Below are 23761 nucleotides of genomic sequence, written 5' to 3'. Positions count from 1 at the left end.
GTTAATTTTTCTTGTCAGTTTCTTAAACTTAGTTCCTTTGCTGTCCTATACGTGTCTAACAACTTCAAACTGATTATTCCAACTATCTATCTGACTCCACCTAACAATTCCTCTCACTCCCTCACAATACAACTCTACCAACCCACAGACCTATCCTCCCTCTTCCCTCTTCAACTCCCCAACCTCAACTGACTTTCAAAAACTCCCACTCTAACTTTTACTCCTCCCCTTGCATTCTCACTGGCCAATCACATCACAGTCATTTAACCCTTTCCTTATGACCCATTCTAGGAGGCAAACACCACACCCTACTTCCTACTGTAACAAGCTCTTTTTGTTTTTGTTAAAATGAAAATGCTACTCACATATTGACTCCATACAAAAGGTATTACAGTGGTACCTCAAGTTGCAGCCGTAATCCATTTTGGGGTACCATTCACACCCTGAAAAGTCAGCAACTAGAGTGCCTCTTCTGTGCATGTGTGTGGTGTGATCAAGCTCTTCCGTGCATGCATGAAGTGCGCAAATCGCTTCTGTGCATGCGACGAACCTGGAAGTAAACACTTCCGTGGGGGCAGCGTTCATAAGCTGAAAGTCCGTAACAAGAGCAGAATGCAACACGAGGTATGACTGTAATCCTCATGGACCTGTGCATTGAGTTGCTGTGTGTGGTGTACAAGCATGTTTGTTCAGTCATATACCTCATAACACTCTTTTTACCTTCTGCTCAGTTATGAAGACATCATCCCCTTCTTTTCTTCAGACAGTTGCATGCCCCTGCTTTAACCTTTAACCCAATTTCCATGTCTCCCATTCCCTCCTTTTTGCAACCCCTTCTGTTTCCCCATTTTCACATTCGCTCATTTTTCCCTTTCACCTTCTTTCTTACTTATCTCAACTGTTCCTTAAACACAGTTTGCCCCATTTTAATCTCGACTCTGCTGCCTGATTTGCACATGAACTCTACTACGTAAAGGCTTTCACTTGTGTCTGGGGGGGGGTGAGGACCCCACTACTAGCATTCAACTCCCAACAAACACTGTTTTTAGTATTTTTTATTTACAAATATGACAAAGGCTCATACACAAAAATGAAGGAAAATGTACAGTATGGTGGTTGAGTTGGTGCCATAAATGTATATCCATAGCAGTGGTTTTTAAAAACAAATAAAAGAAAAGGAAATGGCAAAAGCAAAGCAAAATATCCGTCAGTTCAATCGTGCTAGTACTGTTTCCATTATTCTACCCTGCTTGTGAAGCCTGGGCATTTCATGCCAACAGTTCTTCCCTGAGAACTCTTCTTTTCTATAAGTGTTTCTTTACAAAGTTTGAAATGCTTTTCTTTAATGACTTTGGACCACTGTTTTCTGAAGCACTGCCATAATCTAAAAATGGGTACAATTTGTCCCTGGATTTAATGGGGATAGAATCTATAAGGAAATAGGCACCTCTGGACTTATAAAATGAGATTTCCCATTTTTCTTGATCCAGTAACAAACCAATCACTGAATAAGACAGGTGTGGCTTCTTTTCAATCTCTTTCTCACATGGAACAGAAAAGAATTTTCCTTGGCTGCTTCTTAGAGCCCACCAGCCTTCCTCAAAGGACTTAACAACTCTTTTCTCTCGGAATTTATCCCTTTCAGCCTGAGTCAGCACTCCCAGCTCCCAGTCCAACCTCTCTCCCACCTCCACCTCCCAGTAGTGTTTCCCAGCAGCATAACATTCTTTCCCCACAAAAATCCGATTTCCCATAGCAGTTTCTTCTTTCTCTGGGGGGAGAGTTTGAAGGCTGGCTCTTTTTTTATCCTTACTGATGCTGATTTCTGGATGTTTATAATATGAATCCAAAGTGACAGCAACTATAAGGGAAGCAAACACAGGGAGAAAGGAAACAATTTTTAGTTCAGGAGCATAGATGTTTCAATCTGCTGTAGAAAACACATTTTATTTCATAGCTGACCAATTATAGTTACTGCACAACTTGGATACAGAAACTTCATTTGTTTGTCTATATAGAAATGCCAACACACTTGTGTAGGAACTCAGTACAATAGAAAGACATGGCTGTAGAGGTGTCGTCATCACACCTTCCCCTGTTTCAGAATGTTTTTGTTTTGTTCTTAATTTTACATTGTGTATCTGTTTTCTTCCCAGGGCTCTTTTGATATTAATTAATAATAATGCACATGAGAAAGAGCTCCAGTGCTGACTTCTCTATACAGACAGCCACATGCAAAGTACAGCCCTAAAGAAATCTGTTAGCTCAGTTCCTCTCTGGTCTGTGTGCATGTCAGCTCTGCACTTTCATACAACGAGAGCAAGGATAGGACAGTTTTAGCCGTCCTGATGTTGAATTCTGATTGCCTCAGACTGAATTAAAACTATGAAAGCACAAATTGAATTAATCCATTGCTACTGTGATGTTTTCATATGAAAAAGGATCACAAGTCACTGAGTGATGACATTTGAGTCATGTACGCACATCCATGCATTAAGCCTAATCATGACAGTTTCCTTACCTGCGTATTGCTGAGCTCTTCTAACCTCTACAAGCAGAAGAGAAAATTGATCAGTCATAGAGTACAGAGAAACATCTATGAAACAAGTGAACAACCCAGAATTTTTCAGAATTGAATAAAGTGATTTAGACCCAATTAACATACTAGAAAACAATACTTCAGTACAGAACAATCATTGCCTCATCAAAAGCCATCTGCCTTACCCAACTCAATGCAGATTTGACCTGAAGTGAAAGAATATTCCAATTAGTGATATCATTGTCAAAATATATGGGGTTGCGCATCATGACAAACTTAGTCTACATCCTCAACTTATATTTATAGCATTATTATTCCATGACTACCCCTAAAGCATCCTAGGAACCGCAGTTTGTTAAGGATGCTGAGAGCTGTTAGGAGACGCCTTATAGAGCTACAATTCCCACAGTGGTTTAACCATCAATCCTCTGGAAAGCACAGCTCTATGAGGGGAATAACAACAACAACAATTTTATTATTTATACCCCGCCTATCTGGCTGAGTTTCACCAGGCACTCTGGGAGGCTCCCAGTTGAATGTTAAAAACAATACAACATTAAACATTTAAAACTTCCCTAAACAGGGCTGCCTTCAGATGTCTTTTAAAAATAGGATAGCTGCTTATTTCCTTGACATCAGGTGGGAGGGTGTTCTACAGGGTGGGCCCCAGTACCGAAAAGGCCCCCTGTCTGGTTCCCTGTAACTTCACTTCTCACAATGAGGGAACCACCAGAAGGCCCTTGGCGCTGGATCTCAGTGTCCGGGCTGAATGATGGGGGTGGAGACGCTCCTTCAGGTATACAGGACTGAGACCATTTAGGGCTTTAAAGGAATAGTGGTTGTGTGTGTTTCCTCACAACTCCCAGCACCCTTAACAAATAAGGGTTCCAAGATGCTTTGGGGAAAGCCATTACTGATAAAGTGGTATAATATTGTTTTAAATGTATGGTGCAGATGTGATCTTGGTCACGCTTAGGTCCTATTGAAATTAAAGTAAGAAATTAGTCATGGTGACGTATTTGTCCCATTGATTTAAAGGTGGACCAAGTGCAACTAACTTAGTTGGATCCAACCTATGGAAAATATATTGCAGGGTAAACTCATAATACTATTATATATTTGGAATTCTATATAGTACTAACTATACATGAAATAAATGTTAGCAAAAAATAATTCCGATCCAAACTGCAAAATACAGTACTTTCTCCTACCAAAATGCATGTCACCATCCTACTCCTTCCCTGTTAATTCAATCCCTAATCCCTGCCTCTAAATCCATACATCACATTTTGTCTCACCAAAACGGTATCCCAATTCCTGAACACCTATAAAAGAATGACTTGAATTAGAACAATGAAGACTTAAGAAAATAAACGTGAAGAGGCGAATGACTAAGATGTGAGGTCAAGCTACACAACTGAAGATCTATATAGGACCTATGTTGCTTTCAGTGCATACTAGATGCAAAACCCAGTGCTGCTCCCCGTGACCCCCCGTGACCCCTTGTTCCTTGCCACTGCCAGGCACCCACCACCTAATGCTCTGCACTGCTGGCTGTTCATCTCCTCCTTCCCCATTGCAGTCATGTCCCTCCTTATGTAGATATTGAAAACTATTATTATCACATATAAATTCTTATGATAATAAGTTATTTCACTGTCCCAAGAACAATAAATGATTCTTCAGACCACATCCAGCGAAGTTATTGAAACAGGAGTTCATCAGAATGTATTGTGCTATTATTTGTTTAGCAGTCAATAGGTGGGCCTGTTCCCCATGCTCTTTATTCTACTAGGAACATGGATTTGTTTATTTCATTTTCTATTTTTTAAAATATTTTTTATTAAAGATTTTCTTGGATAAAAGTAGGTGCATTGTCTGTATTTTCAGGTTGCAGAGTCATTTTGATTTGTATATCCAACCCTTCCTCTAAAATGCCTGTCTGGAGATCTGGAAGTTAAAAAACCCCAAGGGCTTTCTCAGCGCCAACCCAAGTCTGCTGGCCTTTGTTGTGTATCAAGGAGTTGGTAAGAATGGCTCACATAAGTGCAGGAAAGAAGCTTGCAGTTTATCAAAGACTACAGGCACTTTGTGGCTAGTTGTTCATTAAAAGAATACTCACTTGCTTGTCCTGTGCGTTTCTCAGTTTCTACAACAATAAATGAAAAAGAGTAAATCTTAGCACACATATACCCAGCTTTTCATTCAGTTACTGGGATACGTGGTGCAATTTGAGCAGAACACTAGCCTGAAGCAGCCCATCCTCCATTCATCGTAATTTTATAGCCTCTGTCCTCCTGCAATTGTGCAGATTACCTTCCTATGGATACCTGTATGATGTGTGCTATTCTCATAATAAAATCTGCTCTCAAAACCACAGACAGGGGAGCAAATTCCTTTTAATTTGGTTTGTGCCCAGCACAAAACAACCCTGTACCTATTTGTCCATAATTTGGAAGATTTCTTTCCCAGAAGTACTTGTCTCATATATGCTGTTTTCATATATGACTTTAAAAGGCAATTTATGTGGCTTATTGTTAGCTACCTCAAACGGAAAGTCTACAGAAACTTTGCAGCAGGTATTCTTTTTAATTTTGGAAGGATTCATCCCCACTGAATGGGGGGGGGAACCCATGCCTGACAATTTCACCCAATTCTTCCAAAAATAAAGGTTGCGTGGCAAGTTCCCGCCTCCCCCCCGAAGAAATAAAGACACAGGACACAAGAATTCAGGTTAATGGGTCGAATTAGGCCACAACTGTATTGATTACAGGAATTGAGTGGTATTGGCCTTAGGCATTGGTCCTAACTATTAACCGGCTCTGAGCCGAAAGGGTTAATCACCAGTGGGAGGAGTCCTGCTGAGGCACGTCAACTAGGACCTCCCACAGTGTTACTGCGTGGGGGCGTGCCGTGGGCCCACACCTCCTTAGGCTTAGGACTAGGCCACGCCCCCTGGAATCCTTTACCGGGCTACCCTTATTTGGGGAAGGTGAAACTTTGCAGCAGGTGTTCTTTTTAATTTTGGAAGGATTTATCCCCACTGAATGGGGAAAAAACCCATGCCTGACAATTTCACCCAATTCTTCCAAAAATAAAGGTTAAAGACCAAAAGGGGAACTAAGCAAAGTAGAAGTTTTACACTGATCATAGAGGACAAAAGACAAAATCAAAACAAAATCTTGGGCCTCTTTTGTTCAGTTTCTGTTAATTGGTTCTCATGGGAAACTTGCAGATTCTAGCTTCGCACAATTAACTCAAGGCAGTGTCAATTTACTCTTGGCAGAAAGCCCAGGTCAGCTTGACCTAGAAACTACTCACTCTGATTGGTTAACGACCAGCACTCAACTCTGTTATCTAGGGAGTGCTAGCACAGTGTGATGTAAGGTGTGTTAGGAGTAGGAGTGCTGTGTATGGTTAAGAGAGAGAGAGAGAGAAAGAGAGGATTTATTTTGCTTTTATTTGTATGCAGAAACTCTGCTGGTTTTATTTTCTCCTTTTTAATAAATCCTGTAAATAGTTATTCTGAGTCTAGCTGACTAGTCATTACTGCCGCAACTAGCTTCTTCGCTGTGCAGGAAAACTCTGCTACGTTTGGGCTAAAGCCAATAGGGCTATGCCTGACACTCCAAAGTTCCATGATCTTTGCCCATAATTTGGCAAGTGTTATTCACTTTGGAAGCACTGGCTGTGCTCCATTGGCTGTGCTCCAAAACACATGTTGTGGATCTGCCCAGAGGCTCACATGGGAGAAAGAGGAAAGTGATGACCACTTCAGCTCACCAGCCAAGCTCAGGACAGCTGTAGCCATGGGCAGAGGGAAGAGGCAGTGGGGAGAGAGTTCGGGCTGCAATCCTGCTAGGGTGGAAACGGCTCTTCCTGACTTAGCTTCTGCATGAGAGAGTTCTATCTAACAGTGGATCTGAAAAAAGCAGGAGGCAGAAGATGGCTTTTGGCAGATCTGCTGTGAAAATTACTGGAGCCAGTCAATGCTTCAGTTGTGACCATACATAGGCAGTGGCAGGGCTTGCCCACGGTGTTTTACTGCTTGAATTCCTGGTACATTATAAGTCACACGTTAAAACCAGAAGAATACATATATTATTCTTCCTATTTTTATCCCCCCCCCCCCAACATATAAACATGATTACATATCTCCTTCTCCTTGGCTTTCTCTTCTCTAGCTAATGGATCTAGTTCATCCTTTCCTTTCTTGATATATCTGGAAGACCCTTAACAGCCCAACTCCAAGTTGTCAGCATTATGGAATGCTTCCAGTTTGAAATGCCTCTTGCACTTGTCAATTTGAACATGGTTCCAGGAATAAAACTGTTGAATGGTTTCTTTAAATGTAAAGGTTCATCATTGTTCCACTCGATGTGTATGTCTTTAAGGGGCCAGAGCAAGGGCCAGAGCAAGATAACGAGACCCAGCTTTACAGCTGTGAAACATAGTAGGTGCTGCTGAGTTGTATTTGATTAAGGTGTGTCAGCATCTGGGTGCAGTATATAAGGAGCAGCACCTAGCTCTCCCATTACCCTGGGGGATGGGTTGGTGGTTGGGTCATGTTTGTTTGTTAATGTATTTAGTGTAAAAGGAGTTTTTGTTTTTGTAATTAAAACCTTGTTTAAGTTATTTTTGAGTCCCTTTTTAATGCATGGTCTCCCCAGCAAGCTCTCTGCTGCGCTACCATACTGCAAACAGCCAACGAAAACTTCATAGCAATATGAAATGCCTAGACAGGAGATGAATTGATGAACCTATACTGCAGAAAATTGGGCTTTTGAAATCTTGGAAGGATAGAAGAAATCCTGCCTATATATAAAAGGGAGCTTGAGAAAAGGGAAACAATCTGATCTTACCTATTGCTTCGGTTACATGATTTAGGTCTGAAAAGAATGATAGCAAAATGTTAGTCATACACACTCTATACATACATGTAAGTATGATTAATCAAGAATTTACTTCCACCAATGTAGCTAAAGGGGTATCTTATGTGGGGAGAGTCCCTTCTACTACTCTGGCTGTTAGTTACTATTGCCAACACAACTACTATTAATAATACAAGATATGGTATATAAAGCATTACCTTGGCAAGGTATCTTGAGGATGTGACAGGATTATTCCTTCCTTGCTCAACCCAACCTCTGCTTTGAATAGCTTCAGTCACCAGGGCTACTGTATGACCATCCAGTCATATAGCTATTCCAGCTCATTAAGTTTTGCCAGGCAATAAGATCTTTTTTTTAAAAAAATATTCTGTTGTTTACTCATTTATTGTGGTTAAAATTTTGCTATTTTTCTCCTGCTACTCTTTACTGGGCTTTTTAAAAAGTGTTACTGTTAGTCACCCTGAAGACAATACTGCTAGTATATGCTAAAAATATAAACAATTATGGAACAGTGCTATAGACGAAGTGAATCTCTCTTAGAGGCATTTACCAGCTTGTGCTTCAGTCTTCTGTTTTTCTGCAGAAAACAAGATGCATTGCAACATTAGTCATTTATTTACTGAACATTATATGCTGCACTGTATCTGTTTAGAAAGATTCGTACACCACAATCATAAAGCTTTTAAAGTGATGCGCAGACTGAAACTATTGGTAAAACACAGCTAAACTCAGTTAAAACCCACAAGACTGATTAAAAAGTATACAAAAGATAAATATCACTGAAATAGAGCATAGATAACTACGTAAATATATATCTAGGGAGACTTGCTGAAATAAAGAAGTTTGTGGCGCCTGTAAAAGTGCAAGTTCTGAGGACTGAAACATTCAACTTGGCATGTAAAGTGGTTTCAAATCGTTAATGGCTTTACATACTAATAGCAATACCTTTAACTTAGCTTAGTATCAAAGTTGCAGCCAGTGCAGCCAGTATTGCAGCATTCTGCACTGACTGCAGTTTCCAGATCAACCACAAGAGAAGTCCTGTATAGAATGAATTACTAGGGTCTTGGCATTTCCAATGACTGATCTCTTGTGGTCAAGCTATCACAGTTCAGGAATGATTCTAGCTGTGGCACCTGCCCAAGTTGACAAAAGGCACTCCTAGCCACAAGTCACCAGGGATTCAAGTGGCAATATTTAAGGTAGGCGTCATCTCCAGAAATGGTAAGCATGCATTTAATGCTTCTCTCCAAAACAACCAGAAATAAATTGTAGCCATTGTGGATTCCCCCACTTCTTGGTTACATCTAACAAATCATAATAAAAGTAGACTCACTATAATCAGCGATCTTATTTCAATTGATCCTACAGATCTCAGCAGGAAGATGATGTCTGAGCATGACTTCATCTACCAGACCCTCCAAGTGTCCCTGTTTTCCAGGGATGCCCCTGATTTAGAGAAGTCATCCCAGTTTCTGATTTGATCTCAGAGTGTCCCACTTTTCCTTAGGTTGTCCCTATTTTCATTGGAGAAATGTTAGAGGGTTTGGAGTTATTTGACTCCCAAGCTGTCTGAAAGCAATCCTGTATAGTTTTTTGTTTGTTTTTCAAAAAAGTTTAATTTTTTATTGTGTTTTTATGTATGTTGGAAGCTGCTCAGAGTGGCTGGGGCAACCCAGCCAGATATGTGGGGTATAAATAGTAAAATTATCATTATGGAATGGGACATCCCTATTTTCATCAGAGAAATGTTGGAGGGTATGATTTTAATTGTCCATCACTTAGAGACATCTTTGATACTCAAAATGTATCTTGATTGCCCTTCATCAGAAGATCAGATAGCAAAAGTGTGAATATAACTAATTTACAGAAAATATGAATAGAATTTTAAATTAACAAATAATCATTTTAAAAGGCAAATTAAACCCCAGAAAAGCTAAATAACAGAATATTCCATGGTTAGCCATAGTTGAATAATAGGGCTTGATGCTCTGCAGTGGTGGAATTAGTTTTCATCCAAGGAAAGGAAAATAGACGTGCCAGGGAATTTGATTATGATTCTTTATACCTCTCCCAATAACATTGTAGTGAACTCCCCATCCCTTACATAAATGATATGTATACAATATGTCATTATCAATTACTCACCACATTGAGATAACTTCTGATAACTCTCTGAAATAAATATAGCAAATGATAGAAATCAGACAATTTATTTATCTGACAGTCCTTATTTCTCCTAATACACGCATTTTTGAAGGCTATTTCTTTTAATATGATGCATTATTTTCACTAATACAGTGGTACCTCAGTTACAAACGCTTCAGGTTACAAGCACTTCAGGTTACAAACTCCACTAACCTGGAAGTAGTACCTTGGGTTGAGAACTTTGCCCCAGAATGAGAACGGAAATCGTGCGGTGGCAGCAGGAGGCCCCATTAGCGAACGTGCACCTCAGGTTAAGAACGGTTTTGGGTTAAGAATGGACCTCTGGAACGAATTAAGTTCATAACCCAAGGTACCACTGTATATGCATTTTTTGTATACATTTTCCCCTAATATATTTCAGGTTGAAAAAATGAATTACAAAATTCAATAAATTTGCATTTTGGTTCGCATCCTGGTTTGCTGAGTCCAAAGTAGGTAGAGCCACATTAAAATGTAAACTGCACTAAATTTGCCAACTATCTGTTGGGGAAGTGATTCTGATTGCCTGAAGCAGCTTTTAAACTATGCTCATTTTAGCAGTTTAAGGAGCAATTACTGGCTGTAGTAAATATGCATTGATGTAACTGGTATGTATTTTTTTCTCTATACCCAAGAACACACCACTCATTTTTATAAACATAGGTACAAACAGAAATTTTCTGTAAAGTTCACATCTACAGTTTAATGAGATTATGAAAATGAGATTAAATACTTACGTCTGACTTTGTACCCAGCACCAACAAGAAGGCAGATGTAAATCAACAGAATGATTAGGAAGGGTGCTAGCCAAGGGGAAGTGGCAGGATAAAGGGCATCTGAAACACACATTAAAATATCAGTTACAGCAAAACTAACCTAACCAGAGTCTGATTTTAGCACTCTCCTGCACTGCCCCAAACTCTCCTGAACTTCCCATTTTGGGAGGAATTGGCAGAACTCAGCTGAAGTTGTGCCAATGGGGGGAGGGTGGCTTCAGCTGTGACCTGCCTGCCTCTCTGGTGAATAGTGGATATGGGAACCAGAAGACACTTTAGCCATTACCCCAGATGATAACTGATGAAATGCTGCTGAGCAGAACTACAGTTGTAGATAATCTGGATAATCCATTCAAAGAGCCTGGTGTACTTCAGAGGCATCAAAATGGAATAAATTTCCCAAACCTCTCTCTTCTTATAGTACTTGTACTGAAAACACATTGAAAGCATTTAACCTCTTGGCACTTTTGCTTCACTCCTACTCACCAGAGATAAGGATTCTCGATTCACTCTCCATCCCTAGCAATTCGTTGATGATTTTGCAAGAGACTTCATGGTCAACTCCTGATTCTGTTGTAATGGAACTGGAAACACTGAAGTCCCCTGCCTTGGTCTCTGTGATTGTAGTGTCTGACTGTTTACTTCGGACTTTCCCTTCACTGTCCAGCCAGAAAGCCTTGGGCTTTGGGTACCAACCGTTGGAGCTGCAGGCGAGGCCAATCCCCCAGCCTTTATAATCCACCAAGGCAATGGTGGGCTCTGTTCCTTGTGCTGCACAAAAAGAACACCACATATTAATTTGCCATTGCTCCAAGTATCATAGAACCTATCTAGAGTTTCTGCACTCTGACCAAATACGAGGAATGATGCATTATTACAGTCAGTTCTTACAGTACACATTTTGTGACAAGCTACTGTTCAAAATTCCTTTTTTGTGTCTACTGTATTGTCAAGCTACAGGATGATTGGTCCTGTCAGTGGTGCTCATGGCTGCAAAGAGATGGAGAAGTCTGAATGAGTGAGTCACTGACCTGGGTTCTACAGTTTTAAGTTTGACAACTTGTATTTCTGAAAATGTATGCTTAATATGGCCCACAGCACATGGCAATGTCCCTGTGTCCTCAGACGTGCTCAAGAAGAACATCCAGGAGTTAGGTGTAGGTGGTGGAGGCAGCAAGGCTTGGCCACTGCTGTTATTCTTCATGTGCTCTTATCTCTTCTGCAGCCATGCATCTTGTGCCAAGTGTCCATGCATACTCTTAATCCCATCCTCCTCTAGAACCCAGCACACTTCCTTTTCTTCCTCTGCTCTCCCTCCCACCACAGAGCCCTGGAAAAGGAGGTTAAGTGGCGTGCGCACGCGCACACACACACACCTCATATGCAAAAAAAAAAGCAATTGGCTTCTGCCGGCTTGAAGCCTGCAAGCTTGATGCAGAGTCTTCTAAAAACATGGTATTCCCCCAAAGGTGCTCTTGCCTACCTGGAGATTCAAGTCTTCTTTCTGCACCCTGGAGTGGAGCAGGCAAACCTAGAGACTCCAGGTCAGCCCCAGAAGTTTGGCAACCCTAATAATAATACTAATAAGAATGGCCCAGGGTGATCTTCTATCATTAGAATGGCTGCCAGAGACTCCAAAATTTAAGCGCTTGTTGCTCAAGTTCAACTCTCCCAGGCTTCCTGCACTTTTGAGCAAACTTCAAAATCGCCTCAACTGGTATGGAATCTTCCCACAAAGATGCTTCTTTAACAATTGTAGGGGCATTATTGGGAAAATCCCAAACTCAGCAAATTTGGTTAGCCGGCCTACAAGGAGGATTGAGGATTATGACCGGAATTTGCAGCAATGGACCCTTCCTATGAACCCCTCCCTACGATTTACTAGCCGACCATCCCACCAGCTAGAAGGGACTGCCTTAAGCGGTAGAGCTTTGACGGGTCCAGCCTTGGCCATTATAGATGCTCCTAAAGATTGGCAGACACAAGCCCATGTGAACCCCCCTGCAGCGATAACGATCTCCAATCCTCAAAATGGCTGCACTCCTTGTGCTGATACCATGATGATGCAAGAGACACTGGGAGATCCAGTAGCCCTTTGGACAAACACTGAGGCAGTGGTAAGGCTAAACAAGCTACTGGAAGCTAACCGAAAAGGATGTCTTTCTTCTGTCTTACATAGTGCTTTCCCATCAACAAGCCTCGATCCTCAAGGCACGACCCCTGTAACTACAGAGCATACGGCAAACGACGAGTCTATGGACTTGCCGGCTAGTAACACCCCTTCGTATCAAAATTCTCTCTTACAGTGATCTATAAATTTGCCCCAGCCACTGGCTGCTCCTGTGACATGTGACAACTTGAACCTGAAATGCAAACAATCAAAAATCACTGCCTTTTTTCACCCTACTGCCCCTTCACGCAGCGTGCACCCCCACTTGGATTCTCCAGGATTAACCACACAAGAGAAATCATGACTTGAGGGAAACACAAAGCGGCCTCTTACACTACTATCATGGAATGTGGCTGGTATTAAATCCAAACTGACAGATCCATCATTTGTTGCCTATATAAATGGCAGCCACATCCTTCTATTCCAAGAGTCATGGGCTTGTGAGGACTTCTATCTAACAGGATACAGGGCTTCTACCTGAATGCCACGCAGAACTCGTTATCACATGGTAGACCGCAAGGAGGCTTGGCTACTTTTGTTTCCTTAGCCATAAATCTTCAGGCCGAAAAAATCGACACCCAGTCATCACTCATGCTGATTATAAAGTTGCAAACAGCAGAGGAAACAATAGTAGTGATCAATATATACTTATGTCCAATTTATAAGAGAAATTTGGTTGACCTGAGATGGCAGGAAATCCAAGTGACAATGGAAACGCTTTTTGATAAATACCCCGAAGCCACTTTTCTGTTGGCGGGAGATTTTAATGGACGCCTGTCACATACTGACCAAATCTTATTCTCTAAATTTAACAAGTACCTTTCTTCACCTCTTATGACTACAGATCTTTTACCAAGGAAATTCAAAGATAACATAGCCACTTACGCAGGTTTCAAATGCAGGCAAACCTTGCTGGCCCTTAATTTCCTTCTGCTAAATGGGGCAGTCAGCTCGGACTACCCTGCTGAATTCACCTATTGGTCAGGCTCACGTGCGTCCACTATTGATTTTGTATGGATATCTCCCAACCTTACCCCAAAAATATCCAGCTTTAAGGTGGCTACAAGATTGGAGAGTGATCACTTCCCTCTAGAAATTTCCTTGACTCTGGCTGACGAACTTGATAGGCACTCCTTTGTGCACCTATCAAATGATCATCTGGAGATAAGACCTACAGCCCTTAAATGGACCTCCAACTCGGCCCAGCAGTTGAACGAACTTCTCTGGTCTGATCAGCTCCAAATAAAAAGGGCTTCCCTTATGCAGGCATATGAGCCTCTACCAATATATGACAAACTAGTAGAACTTCTAAAACCAACACTAGCTCAGTCCCCCTCAAAGCATGGTAAACAGTTTTTCCACAAAAAATGGTTCGATGAGGAATGCTAAAACTTCAAGAATCATCTGTATAATGAATGGTTGGCATACAGAGCATCAAATGACCCCATGCCAAATAACTGCCTTATCACCCTCAGGAGAAGTTACAAAGCCCTACTAAAGGAAAAGAAGCTCGAGGCAGAAAGAAACAATTGGAACAACCTTTTGATAGCTGCAGAGAATAGAAATCCAGCCTCTTTTTGGCAGTTAATTTCCAGATACCTGGGTAGGCCGCTTGCAAGAATAGAACCCCACATCTCAGCGGACACTTGGGAAAGATACTTCGCCAATCTGTATGCAGCCCATGATGCCTGCGGAGATACGGTGGAGCCGGAAGCACTGCCCGATTGGGACCCAGTTACATGCCCTGAAGTTGAAACCCTCATAGATCGATTTAAAGCAGGCAAGGCCCCCGGTGATGACCTCATATCCATTGATGCCATCAAAGCAAATAAAGATTGGTGGATCCCACTTTTAGCAGCACTTTACACACATATAAACGAAACAGCAAAATTTCCCTCAAGCTGGAGCTCTGCGTTGATTATATTAATACATAAGAAAGGCCCACGTACAGAGCTGAGCAACTTTAGGCCAATCAGCTTGCTAAATGTCATTGGGAAGATTTACTCGGGGTACCTGCTAAACAAACTATCGAAATGGATGGAGGACGACAATATCATTGCCGATGAACAGGCGGGTTTTCGCCCTGGAAGATCTACCACAGACCAAATATTAACCTTGAATCACCTGGCGGAAAAGTATGCCGGCAAAGCCCCAAAGGTTCTTCATGTGGCTTTTATTGACCTTAAGCAGGCATTTGATCAAATCTCTAGAAAGCAGCTATGGACAAAACTGGCTGCTACAAAGATCGATCGTCGTCTCCTTCATCTGATTATCAGCCTCCATACAATGACCGCTCCCCGCTTAAAATGGGGGGCGCCCTTTGCGTGGACGCGTGCAGCCCCTAGATCTGGAGCGGCTCCAACAGCATAGGCTTGGCCTTGCCTTCCCTCAGGTGGGATACCTGGAGGTCTCCGCCTACCTCAGTCATTTGCCCAATCCCACCTGGGGGAAGCGTTGCCTAGGAGACCAGGCCAGGTAGGGGAGGGATTACCTGCCCACACAATAGAGGGTCTCCTTCATCTGATTATCAGCCTCCATACAAACACCTTTCTGAGAATCAGGCTAGACAATAAAGGCCTAGTCTCCAACCCTGTTACCACCACTAGAGGAGTAAGACAGGGTTGTCTATTGGCCCCAGCATTGTTTAGCTTTTACATTAACTCACTGGTGACTCACATGGCCAATGATGCTTTCCACCCCCCACCCCCCAAATTAGCAGGCCGATCTCTGAATGTTCTTCTGTATGCGGATGACGCCGCACTTCTTGCCAGATCCCCTATTGGACTGAGGAGAATGTTGCAAGCTCTATATGAATACTGTGATCAGCATGAGCTCCAACCCAATTATGCTAAGACCAAGATCATGGTCTTCTCTGCCCGACGGAGACTCCATCGATGGTCGATGAACGGGATCCCCCTAGAGCAGGTTAACTGCTTTAAATATCTGGGACAAGTAATATGGTCAAATAGGTCTTTTCTGGCCCATAGAGACTATATAACAACTAATGCATCTAAAGCAGCCACCCAGATTAGATCTCTATATGCTAAGAATCAGGCTCAATCAGTGAAGATAGCTTTGAGACTCTTTCAAATGAAAGTCCTCCCCCTTCTTTTGTTGGGCATCTCTTTAGGCTCCCATAGGGATTTTTTGAAACTGGATTCTATCCAAACGCGATTCCTTAGAGCCATCCTTAGGATTCCCCCCTCGGTAGCGGGTGTGGTTATGAGATTAGAGGTCGGCTGGCAAGCTCTACGGTATGTGGCCTTGAAGACGAAGCTCTGGCTATGGCTCAAGCTTTGTTTTAAACCAGTGGGTATTGCCCCCTTGATATTGAGGGACGATTTCCAATCATCGTGGGAAAGGGAGGTCATTAACGAGGTTCAATCCTGCGGATTGTCTCACCTTTACTTTGAGTCTATGACGTACAATCAAGCTAGAGCTGTGATCTCCCGGAGACTGAGTGACATTGCCAGACAAGAGGACATAGCCCAGGTAAAACCAGGGATGTTTCTAGGGGACCAGATTTATCGGACCATACCAGCTCCCTACCTTGCAGAAATCCACTATGTGGAATACCGCAGACTTCTTACAGCGGCTAGATTAAATGTCCTTGACTCTGCGATATTGTGGGGAAGGTATAGGGGAGTACCATACGCCCAGAGAACCTGTCATTGTGCCATGGGTGTGGTTGAGTCCACCGAACACATTCTCTTGACTTGCCCTTCTTATGCAGAGCTTAGACAAAATTTTATAGACCCACTCCTATATCAATTTAGCTTCCTACCCGGAGAAAACCAGGTTTTACACTTGCTGAATAATGTCACTAGAGGTATACCTTCCTTGGTGGTCAAATTTCTTTTTTTAGCTTTTAAGCGTCGCAAGACTATAATTGACTGTATTGATATGGGGCTATCTGTTTAGCCCATTTTAGTGTTGGCTAAGTTCTAAAATCTTCCTGGATGTTTTAACTGTGTATTGACAAATGAACTTTTTCTGACTGACGATCGAATAAAAAGGTTGATTGATTGACTAATAAGAATAAACTCACCTGCCAAAAGCAACTCAACCACCACCTCCTCATACCAGTCTCCAAGGAAGACTATACAGCTGTAGTTTCCTTGGTCAGACAGCTGGGTTTTCTTCAGAATCAGAGACATGTTTCCTTTACTAAGGTCAATACGGGAAAGCTCAGCTCGACCTCGGTATCTGTTATCCTGTGTTTCTGGCCTGTTTCGACCATAGTAGGATTTCACGTCAATTTTTTCTGAGGATTTATCCAAGATCCACTGGACCTGGATGCTGGTGCTTTCTGGTATGCTTGAAGTTGTTAATTGACATGGCAGGATAACTTCTTTTCCAAGTAAACCAACTATAGGGTTTTCGGGTGGAATGATCGCAAATCGACCTTTGGGGAATAAAAATAATAATCATAAGTTCACCTTAAATTGACCACTACTGGCAGTGATTCCTCCGTGGAATTCTGTTTTGGGGGTGGGAAGATATGGCACCCATGTAAGAAGTGTAAGATTCTGCACTCAGGCAGGAAAAACCAGCTTGCCAATAGTACATTTGAAAAGGATCTAGGGGTTTTAGTGGACCACAATCTGAACATGAGTCAACATTGTCATGCAGTAGCAAAAAAGCTATTGCTATTCTAGGTTGCATCAACTGAAATACAGTCATATCTCGGGTTACAGATGCTTCAGGTTGTGTGTTTTCAGGTTGCACACTGCAACCCGGAAATACCGGAAAGGGTTATTTCCGGGTTTTGGCACTTGTGCATATGTAGAAGTGCCAAACCATGACCCATGCATGTGCAAACGCAGTGTTGTGGGTTGCGAACGCTGCAGGTTGCAAACTTGCCTCCCACACGGATCACGTTCGCAACCCGAGCTGCCACTGTATAATGTTCTGAGGAAGAGAAGCAATAGCCCCACTCTATTCTGCAGAATACTGATGAACTTCAGGACAGTAAGAGTTGTTCAACAGTGGAACAGATTCCCTTGGAAAGTGGTGGACTCTCCTTTATTGGAGGTTTTGAAGCAGAGGTAGGGACGCGGGTGGCGCTGTGGGTAAAAGCCTCAGCGCCTAGGGCTTGCCGATCGAAAGGTCGGCGGTTCGAATCCCCGCGGCGGGGTGCGCTCCCGTTGCTCGGTCCCAGCGCTTGCCAACCTAGCAATTCGAAAGCACCCCCGGGTGCAAGTAGATAAATAGGGACCGCTTTCTAGCGGGAAGGTAAATGGCGTTTCCGTGTGCGGCTCTGGCTCGCCAGAGCAGCGATGTCACACTGGCCACGTGACCCGGAAGTGTCTCCGGACAGCGCTGGCCCCCGGCCTATAGAGTGAGATGGGCGCACCAACCCCAGAGTCTGTCAAGACTGGCCCGTACGGGCAGGGGTACCTTTACCTTTACCTTAAGCAGAGGTTGGGTGGTCATGTGTTACTGATGTTTTAGGAGAGGTTCCTACATTGCAAGAGGTTGTACTAGATGACCTTTGGAGTCCCTTCCAACTCTTGGATTCTATGATTCTAAGAAGCATGTTTTGCTCAGCTGTAATTTGCACCAGTTATCTTCAACATTTTTCGACCCAGAACCTACTTTTAACCCAAACATGCATTTGGAGATTCATTTCTTAGTCTTTTATCACAGATTTGCATGGTGGGAGTACCTATTAGTGGGTTCTGAGCCAGCAGTTGAAGACCAATGCTTTACACGCAAGTATTACCTCTGAGCTGAACTGCTCACTGCAGTAAACCTTACAAAAGTAGCTTGCTTACCTACAGTTACCACATGGGAGATTTGCAGAAAGATCAAGATGCAAACAGTCGTTGATGAGGAAAACATGGGTCAAAGATCTGAAGAATAGGACTATACCTGCACAATTGTTGGAGGGAAGAAATAAAATATAAAATTGCAAGATCCACTGGTCACCATTTATTAATTACTGTCAAGAGTTATGTCTACTTTATTTAAATAAATATAGACATTTTTGTATATTAATCTTCATGTAATGTACTTTGGCTTTGTAAAACTTAGTTTATGCTATATATACCAGGAATATACCAGGAGGATAAAGATTTGCATAATACAGTGGTACCTCGGGTTAAGTACTTAATTTGTTCCGGTGGTCTGTTCTTAACCTGAAACTGTTCTTAACCTGAAGCACCAATTTAGCTAATGGGGCCTCCTGCTGCCGCCGCACCGCCAGAACACGATTTCTGTTCTCATCCTGAAGCAAAGTTCTTAACCCGAGGTACTATTTCTGGGTTAGCAGAGTCTGTAACCTGAAGCGTATGTAACCTGAGGTACTAGTGTATATACCATTCCTGGTATATATTATGCAAATCTGTATCCTCTTTTGCAAGTGGGTCAGAGGGCCATATTCAGTACATGTTTTGTTATGTTCTTCCTGGTAGCCAAGCTATTTTTGAAGTATATTTTTCTATTTTTTTATACTGATTATCTTGTTTTGAAATAAATATATATATATATATATATATATATATATATATATATATATAGCATTTATTACACACCACTTTTCAGTCAATGTACTTGAGGTCATTTACAATTTTAAAATACTGTAGTAGAACACAAATGTAGTGACAGAGACCTCTCAGGCTGACAGACAACTGATGGCATTTGCTCCTGGCCTTGGCTTCCTTGCTATCTCTCAGTGCAGATGGGATTTTAATAGCCACAGAGAAGGTGAATGAGCAGCTGCCCCAGTAGTTTTCTCAGGCCACTGTTAATTCCCATCAGGAGCTGATGCGCCAGTGACCCCTAGACTGGGCATCCCAGTTTCTTATTTTCCTCAGAAACTAGGACACCAGAAGAGGGGATGCTTCAATGATTCTGTCAGGTCAATTGGGTAGTTTTGTCAGAAATCTGTGATATGGACTCTCTGGCCTGGGCTCACTTGCTTTTATGTGTTAATATGGATAGTGATTTTTTGATCCTGCATTTGATGTGTATTGCTTTGAGAACAAAGTATATGGGGAAATGGTACACAAATAAAGTGACAACAGTACTGGTAAGTCTTTCTTCACTTTCCTCTAGAGTTGGAAGCAACTTGAAAAGAAGATTGCTACATATATATATATAGATGCGGGTGGCGCTGTGGTCTAAACCACAGAGCCTAGGGCTTGCTGATCAGAAGGTCGGCGGTTCAAATCCCCGCAATGGAGTGAGCTCCTGTTGTTCAGTCCTTACTCCTGCCAACCTAGCAGTTCAAAAGCATGTCAAGTGCAAGTAGATAAATAGGTACCGCTCCGGCGAAAGGTAAACGGTGTTTCCATGCGCTGCTCTGATTCGCCAGTAGCGGCTCAGTCATGCTGGCCACATGACCCGGAAGTTGTCTGTGCAGAAATGCCAGTTCCCTCAGCCTATAGAGCGAGATGAGAGCCGCAACCCCAGAGTTGTCCATGACTGGACCTAATGGTCAGGGGTACCTTTAGGTAAAGGTAAAGGGACCCCTGACCATTAGGTCCAGTCGTGACCAACTCTGGGGTTGTGGCGCTCATCTCGCTTTATTGGCCGAGGGAGCCGGCGTGCAGCTTCCGGGTCATGTGGCCAGCATGACTAAGCCACTTCTGGTGAACCAGAGCAGCGCACAGAAATGCCGTTTACCTTCCTGCTAGAGCAGTACCTATTTATCTACTTGCACTTTGACGTGCTTTCAAACTGCTAGGTGGGCAGGAGCTGGGACCGAGCAACGGGAGCTCACCCCGTCGTGGGGATTCTTTACCTTTACTTATATAGTATACATTCACTCCCGTGTCCCCTTTTTTCCTACTCCTCCACAAATATGTACAGTATATTTGTAATTTATTATTTTAAGTAAAACAAAGGGAATTATATCTGTGTAAATGAGGCATGTATAGGATTTTACTTTTATTTTTATATAATACACTTATGTTCTTACCCTGTTTCAGTTTAGATCTGATAAAAGAAATGTATTACATATTTAGTAAAAATAAATAAATTCAAAAGCCATCTACTCTGTCTCTGTTGTAAGTGGATGGATCATGTTTTTTTCCACATCTTGTCAGCATTTCAGGAAATCGAATGCCCTGCTCCAATATTGTTAAACCACAATACTAAATTTTCAAAGTCGCAGGTAAATTGTGTTGTGCGGCACCATGTATGCATGTCACAAAGTTACTGCTCTGTTGGTCACACACCACTCAGTGGTTCACTTTCCTCATGTAAATGTTGATACAGAGCTTTTCACAACACAACATATTGAGCAATAAGTAATATTCCCATAATGGGAAACTGCATCCTCTAAAGTGAAAATCAGGTTTTGTGGAAAGAGTCTAGAATTGGCTGGTTATACATATGTACTGAAATGAATGACTATATGGGAGATCCATATTTAATAATAGAGCTTGAAAATCAGGAAAACCTGAAAAGCAGGAAAAGTGAAATATCACTTGCCAGTGTAAAATGGGAGTGGCAAAGAAGCAGCCATTTTATGTCCATTACAAATGAAGGAATCAATGACCAGTATTCAGGCTTGTGTGGCTAGGAAGGATCTCTGCAGAAAGGAGCATGTTGCTTTCATTCTTTTTCTTTCAAACACACACACACATTTATATTTGTAAGCTTACATTTTGCATGGAAGCCCCTGAAATTTACTATTACAAGTATACTTGCAAATGTGTCTTGAAAGTTTCTAAATGAGGGTTAACCAGTCCTATATATATCCTGCATGGAAGCAAAGGAAAAGTCTCTCTCCTTTCACCTGACCACCAATTCATCTTTAAACAAAGACATTCCAATAACTGAAAGAATGAAATGTAATTCTTTAAATATATTTTCTTACCTTATTAGCAATCAGTGAGATCCGTTCAGTCAGTTACTGTACCTTGCTCCCACTTCTGTTGGACCTTTGTTACAGGAGTTATTTTTGTACTTTCATTTTCCTGCTCTGCATTGAGATAAGTAACTGCCAGCAATTTGTTCTACAGTTAATGGCTATGACATTCAGCACCTGCCTTCAAAGGATAAAGGAGTGTCCTATGCAAACACTATGCTTGTCCCATGTAAACCCTATGCTCCACAGATACAGTGGTACCTTGGGTTACATACGCTTCAGGTTACCGCTAACCCAGAAATAGTACCTCGGGTTAAGAACTTTGCTTCAGTATGAGAACAGAAATCGTGCTCCAGCGGCGCAGCAGCAGCAGCAGCAGGAGGCCCCATTAACTAAAGTGGTGCTTCAGGTTAAGAACAGTTTCAGGTTAAGAACGGACCTCCGGAATGAATTAAACTTTTCTGTTCTCATCCTGAAGCAAAGTTCTTAACCCGAGGTACTATTTCTGGGTTAGTGGAGTCTGTAACCTGAAGCATATTTAACCTGAGGTTCCACTGTACTTGTAGAGCTAATGCAGTGGTGAAAGGGCTGCATTTGAAACGACAGTTCTATATGAATGGCTCTCTACCCCAAGACTGGTTTAAAGATAACTTTAAGAAGGGAGAACAGAGACCTTGAAGTACTGCAGCAACAATTAGCATCAGGACAACACGCCGAGCAGCCTGGTCACAGACTTCCGTTCTGTGATGAGCTGTGTTGAGTTTCTATTTAAAATATAGCAATTGTTTCTAAATTTACGTCTATATGCAATGTATAAATCAGAACATGCAAATTGATGCCCTCTTTTCCTGATTTGTTTATGCTACTAACGTTAAAGGAGATTCAGCAGCATAGGTGTTATATACTGAGTTGAATAGGATCCAAACTGCAGCAGTCTGATTGGTCCTAGAACAATAGGATTCAGAATGCAGCAGCCTGATTGGTCCTAGAACAATGCAACAGTATGATTGGTCGGCAGGAGCCACCCAATCCAGCTCCAGATAGAAGTGAATCCACAACCTGATTGGCCTACAGGAGAATTCCGGAATTAGCCAATCACGTGCAGCCCATTGTGTAAATAATGTATATAAAGCAGATACTTTGAGGGGACTTTCATTCCCTCCTCACCACTATGAGCTGAATAAAGAGCATGAAATCCACTCTCGACTCTGAGTATATTTCAATATGCATGCACACAACTCATTCATTCTAAATCATGATAGACCAGGCAATCTGAATTAATGCAGTGAATGTACAGTTTAGCCCTGTTTATTGCCTTGCTTGCTACAAATCTACTTCTATCCTACTTCTGCTTCCTGCGGTTGTGCTGCTGTAGAGGCTCCATGGTGTTTATTCTCTCTGTGCTCCTCCCAGTGGCTATTCCTCCTCTGGTCACTGCTGTGGATGCACAACCTGTCTGTCTCCAGGCACTGCAGTCATCTGCAAGGGATTCCCATGTGGCAGGGTTAATGTTGGCAGCCTTCATCTACAGACATTTGATGTACACATCTACATTTACTTTTACATCCTGAGATTGAGAAATGGCATCTGTCAAGAGCACACAATGTCAAGTTCTCATGGGCTTTCCTTCTGGAGATATGTCTCATTGTGCCACCACCAAAGGGTTCTTTAGAGCAGCTATAATGGAAATGTGAGCACAGCCCAAGCTGTACTAGCTACTTATGAGGTAGAACAACACCTGAGCCCTTGAACTGGTAAGCAGTGACTTTGCAGAGAAGCTCCACTGCCCCCAATGAGATCTGCTGGTGGGGAAGACCAACAGCTCTCTCCACTGGCTGGAATTCAGGGTCCAAATTCTTCTGAACGCTATCAGGTTTGAGAAGACCGGCAGAAATAATCTCTTAAGCCCCTAACACAAAGTATCTTCTAGGGAGAATTATGGTGGGATGACTACCCACATAAGCAGTGTTCCCACATAAACAGCAGTGGGGAGGGGCTGTTGCCCCTGAACTAAGCATTCTGAAGGATGAGAAATACAAAGGTATCCTTTTCCTTCTCACAAGCCCTAAATAGCACTATAAGCCTAAAATTAGGGGTGAGGTTTACCATAGATACCTTGCTGTGGCTTCCCACTTGTTACAATCATTCCTTCTAATAAGGTGCTAGGAGAGCCATGACTCAATTTGATAGGAGAGTGCATAATTACCTGCATGTATCCTGAAATCTTCATTGGGTTCTGTTTTCCAAGTCCCCCTTTCTAAAAAAACAGAAATGAGGAGGATGAATCAACAGCAACCAAACTAGTTGAAGCCTGAGGGAAATCAATTTAAAGCACTTTGGGTAGCATTAATGTATCACAACAGGAAATTTCCATTCCTT

The 23761-nt window shown here is 42.2% G+C and overlaps 1 protein-coding gene across 1 annotated transcript; it reads right to left on the bottom strand.

Moving 5' to 3' along the window:
- Positions 1-1040: 1040 nt before the first annotated feature.
- On the bottom strand, positions 1041-18479 carry LOC144324904 (butyrophilin-like protein 9). The gene is made up of 10 exons (XM_077917193.1): positions 18342-18479; positions 16613-16969; positions 10881-11165; positions 10356-10454; positions 9580-9606; positions 7982-8008; positions 7402-7428; positions 4662-4688; positions 2522-2548; positions 1041-1861 (listed from the first exon to the last, which is right to left on the bottom strand). Exons 1-10 carry the CDS (start codon positions 18406-18408, stop codon positions 1305-1307), a joined length of 1500 nt encoding a protein of 499 aa, XP_077773319.1. The 5' UTR covers positions 18409-18479; the 3' UTR covers positions 1041-1304.
- Positions 18480-23761: the final 5282 nt, after the last annotated feature.

This window comes from Podarcis muralis, chromosome 13, assembly GCF_964188315.1.
Source record: "Podarcis muralis chromosome 13, rPodMur119.hap1.1, whole genome shotgun sequence".
Lineage (NCBI taxonomy): Eukaryota > Metazoa > Chordata > Lepidosauria > Squamata > Lacertidae > Podarcis > Podarcis muralis.
The sequence above is the reverse complement of the archived record's forward strand: the minus strand, read 5'-3'. Positions and strand labels throughout refer to the sequence as shown.

What these genes read in the sequence shown, in the direction of transcription:
- LOC144324904 (XM_077917193.1), bottom strand. Translation starts at nt 18,408, where the DNA reads ATGTTTTCCTCATCAACGACTGTTTGCATCTTGATCTTTCTGCAAATC. An exon ending in ATCGAGAATCCTTATCTCTG is followed by an intron (nt 10,455 to 10,880) that starts GTGAGTAGGAGT and finishes TGTGTGTTTCAG; the next exon opens with ATGCCCTTTATCCTGCCACT. An exon ending in TCATGTAACCGAAGCAATAG is followed by an intron (nt 4,689 to 7,401) that starts GTAAGATCAGAT and finishes TTATTGTTGTAG; the next exon opens with AAACTGAGAAACGCACAGGA.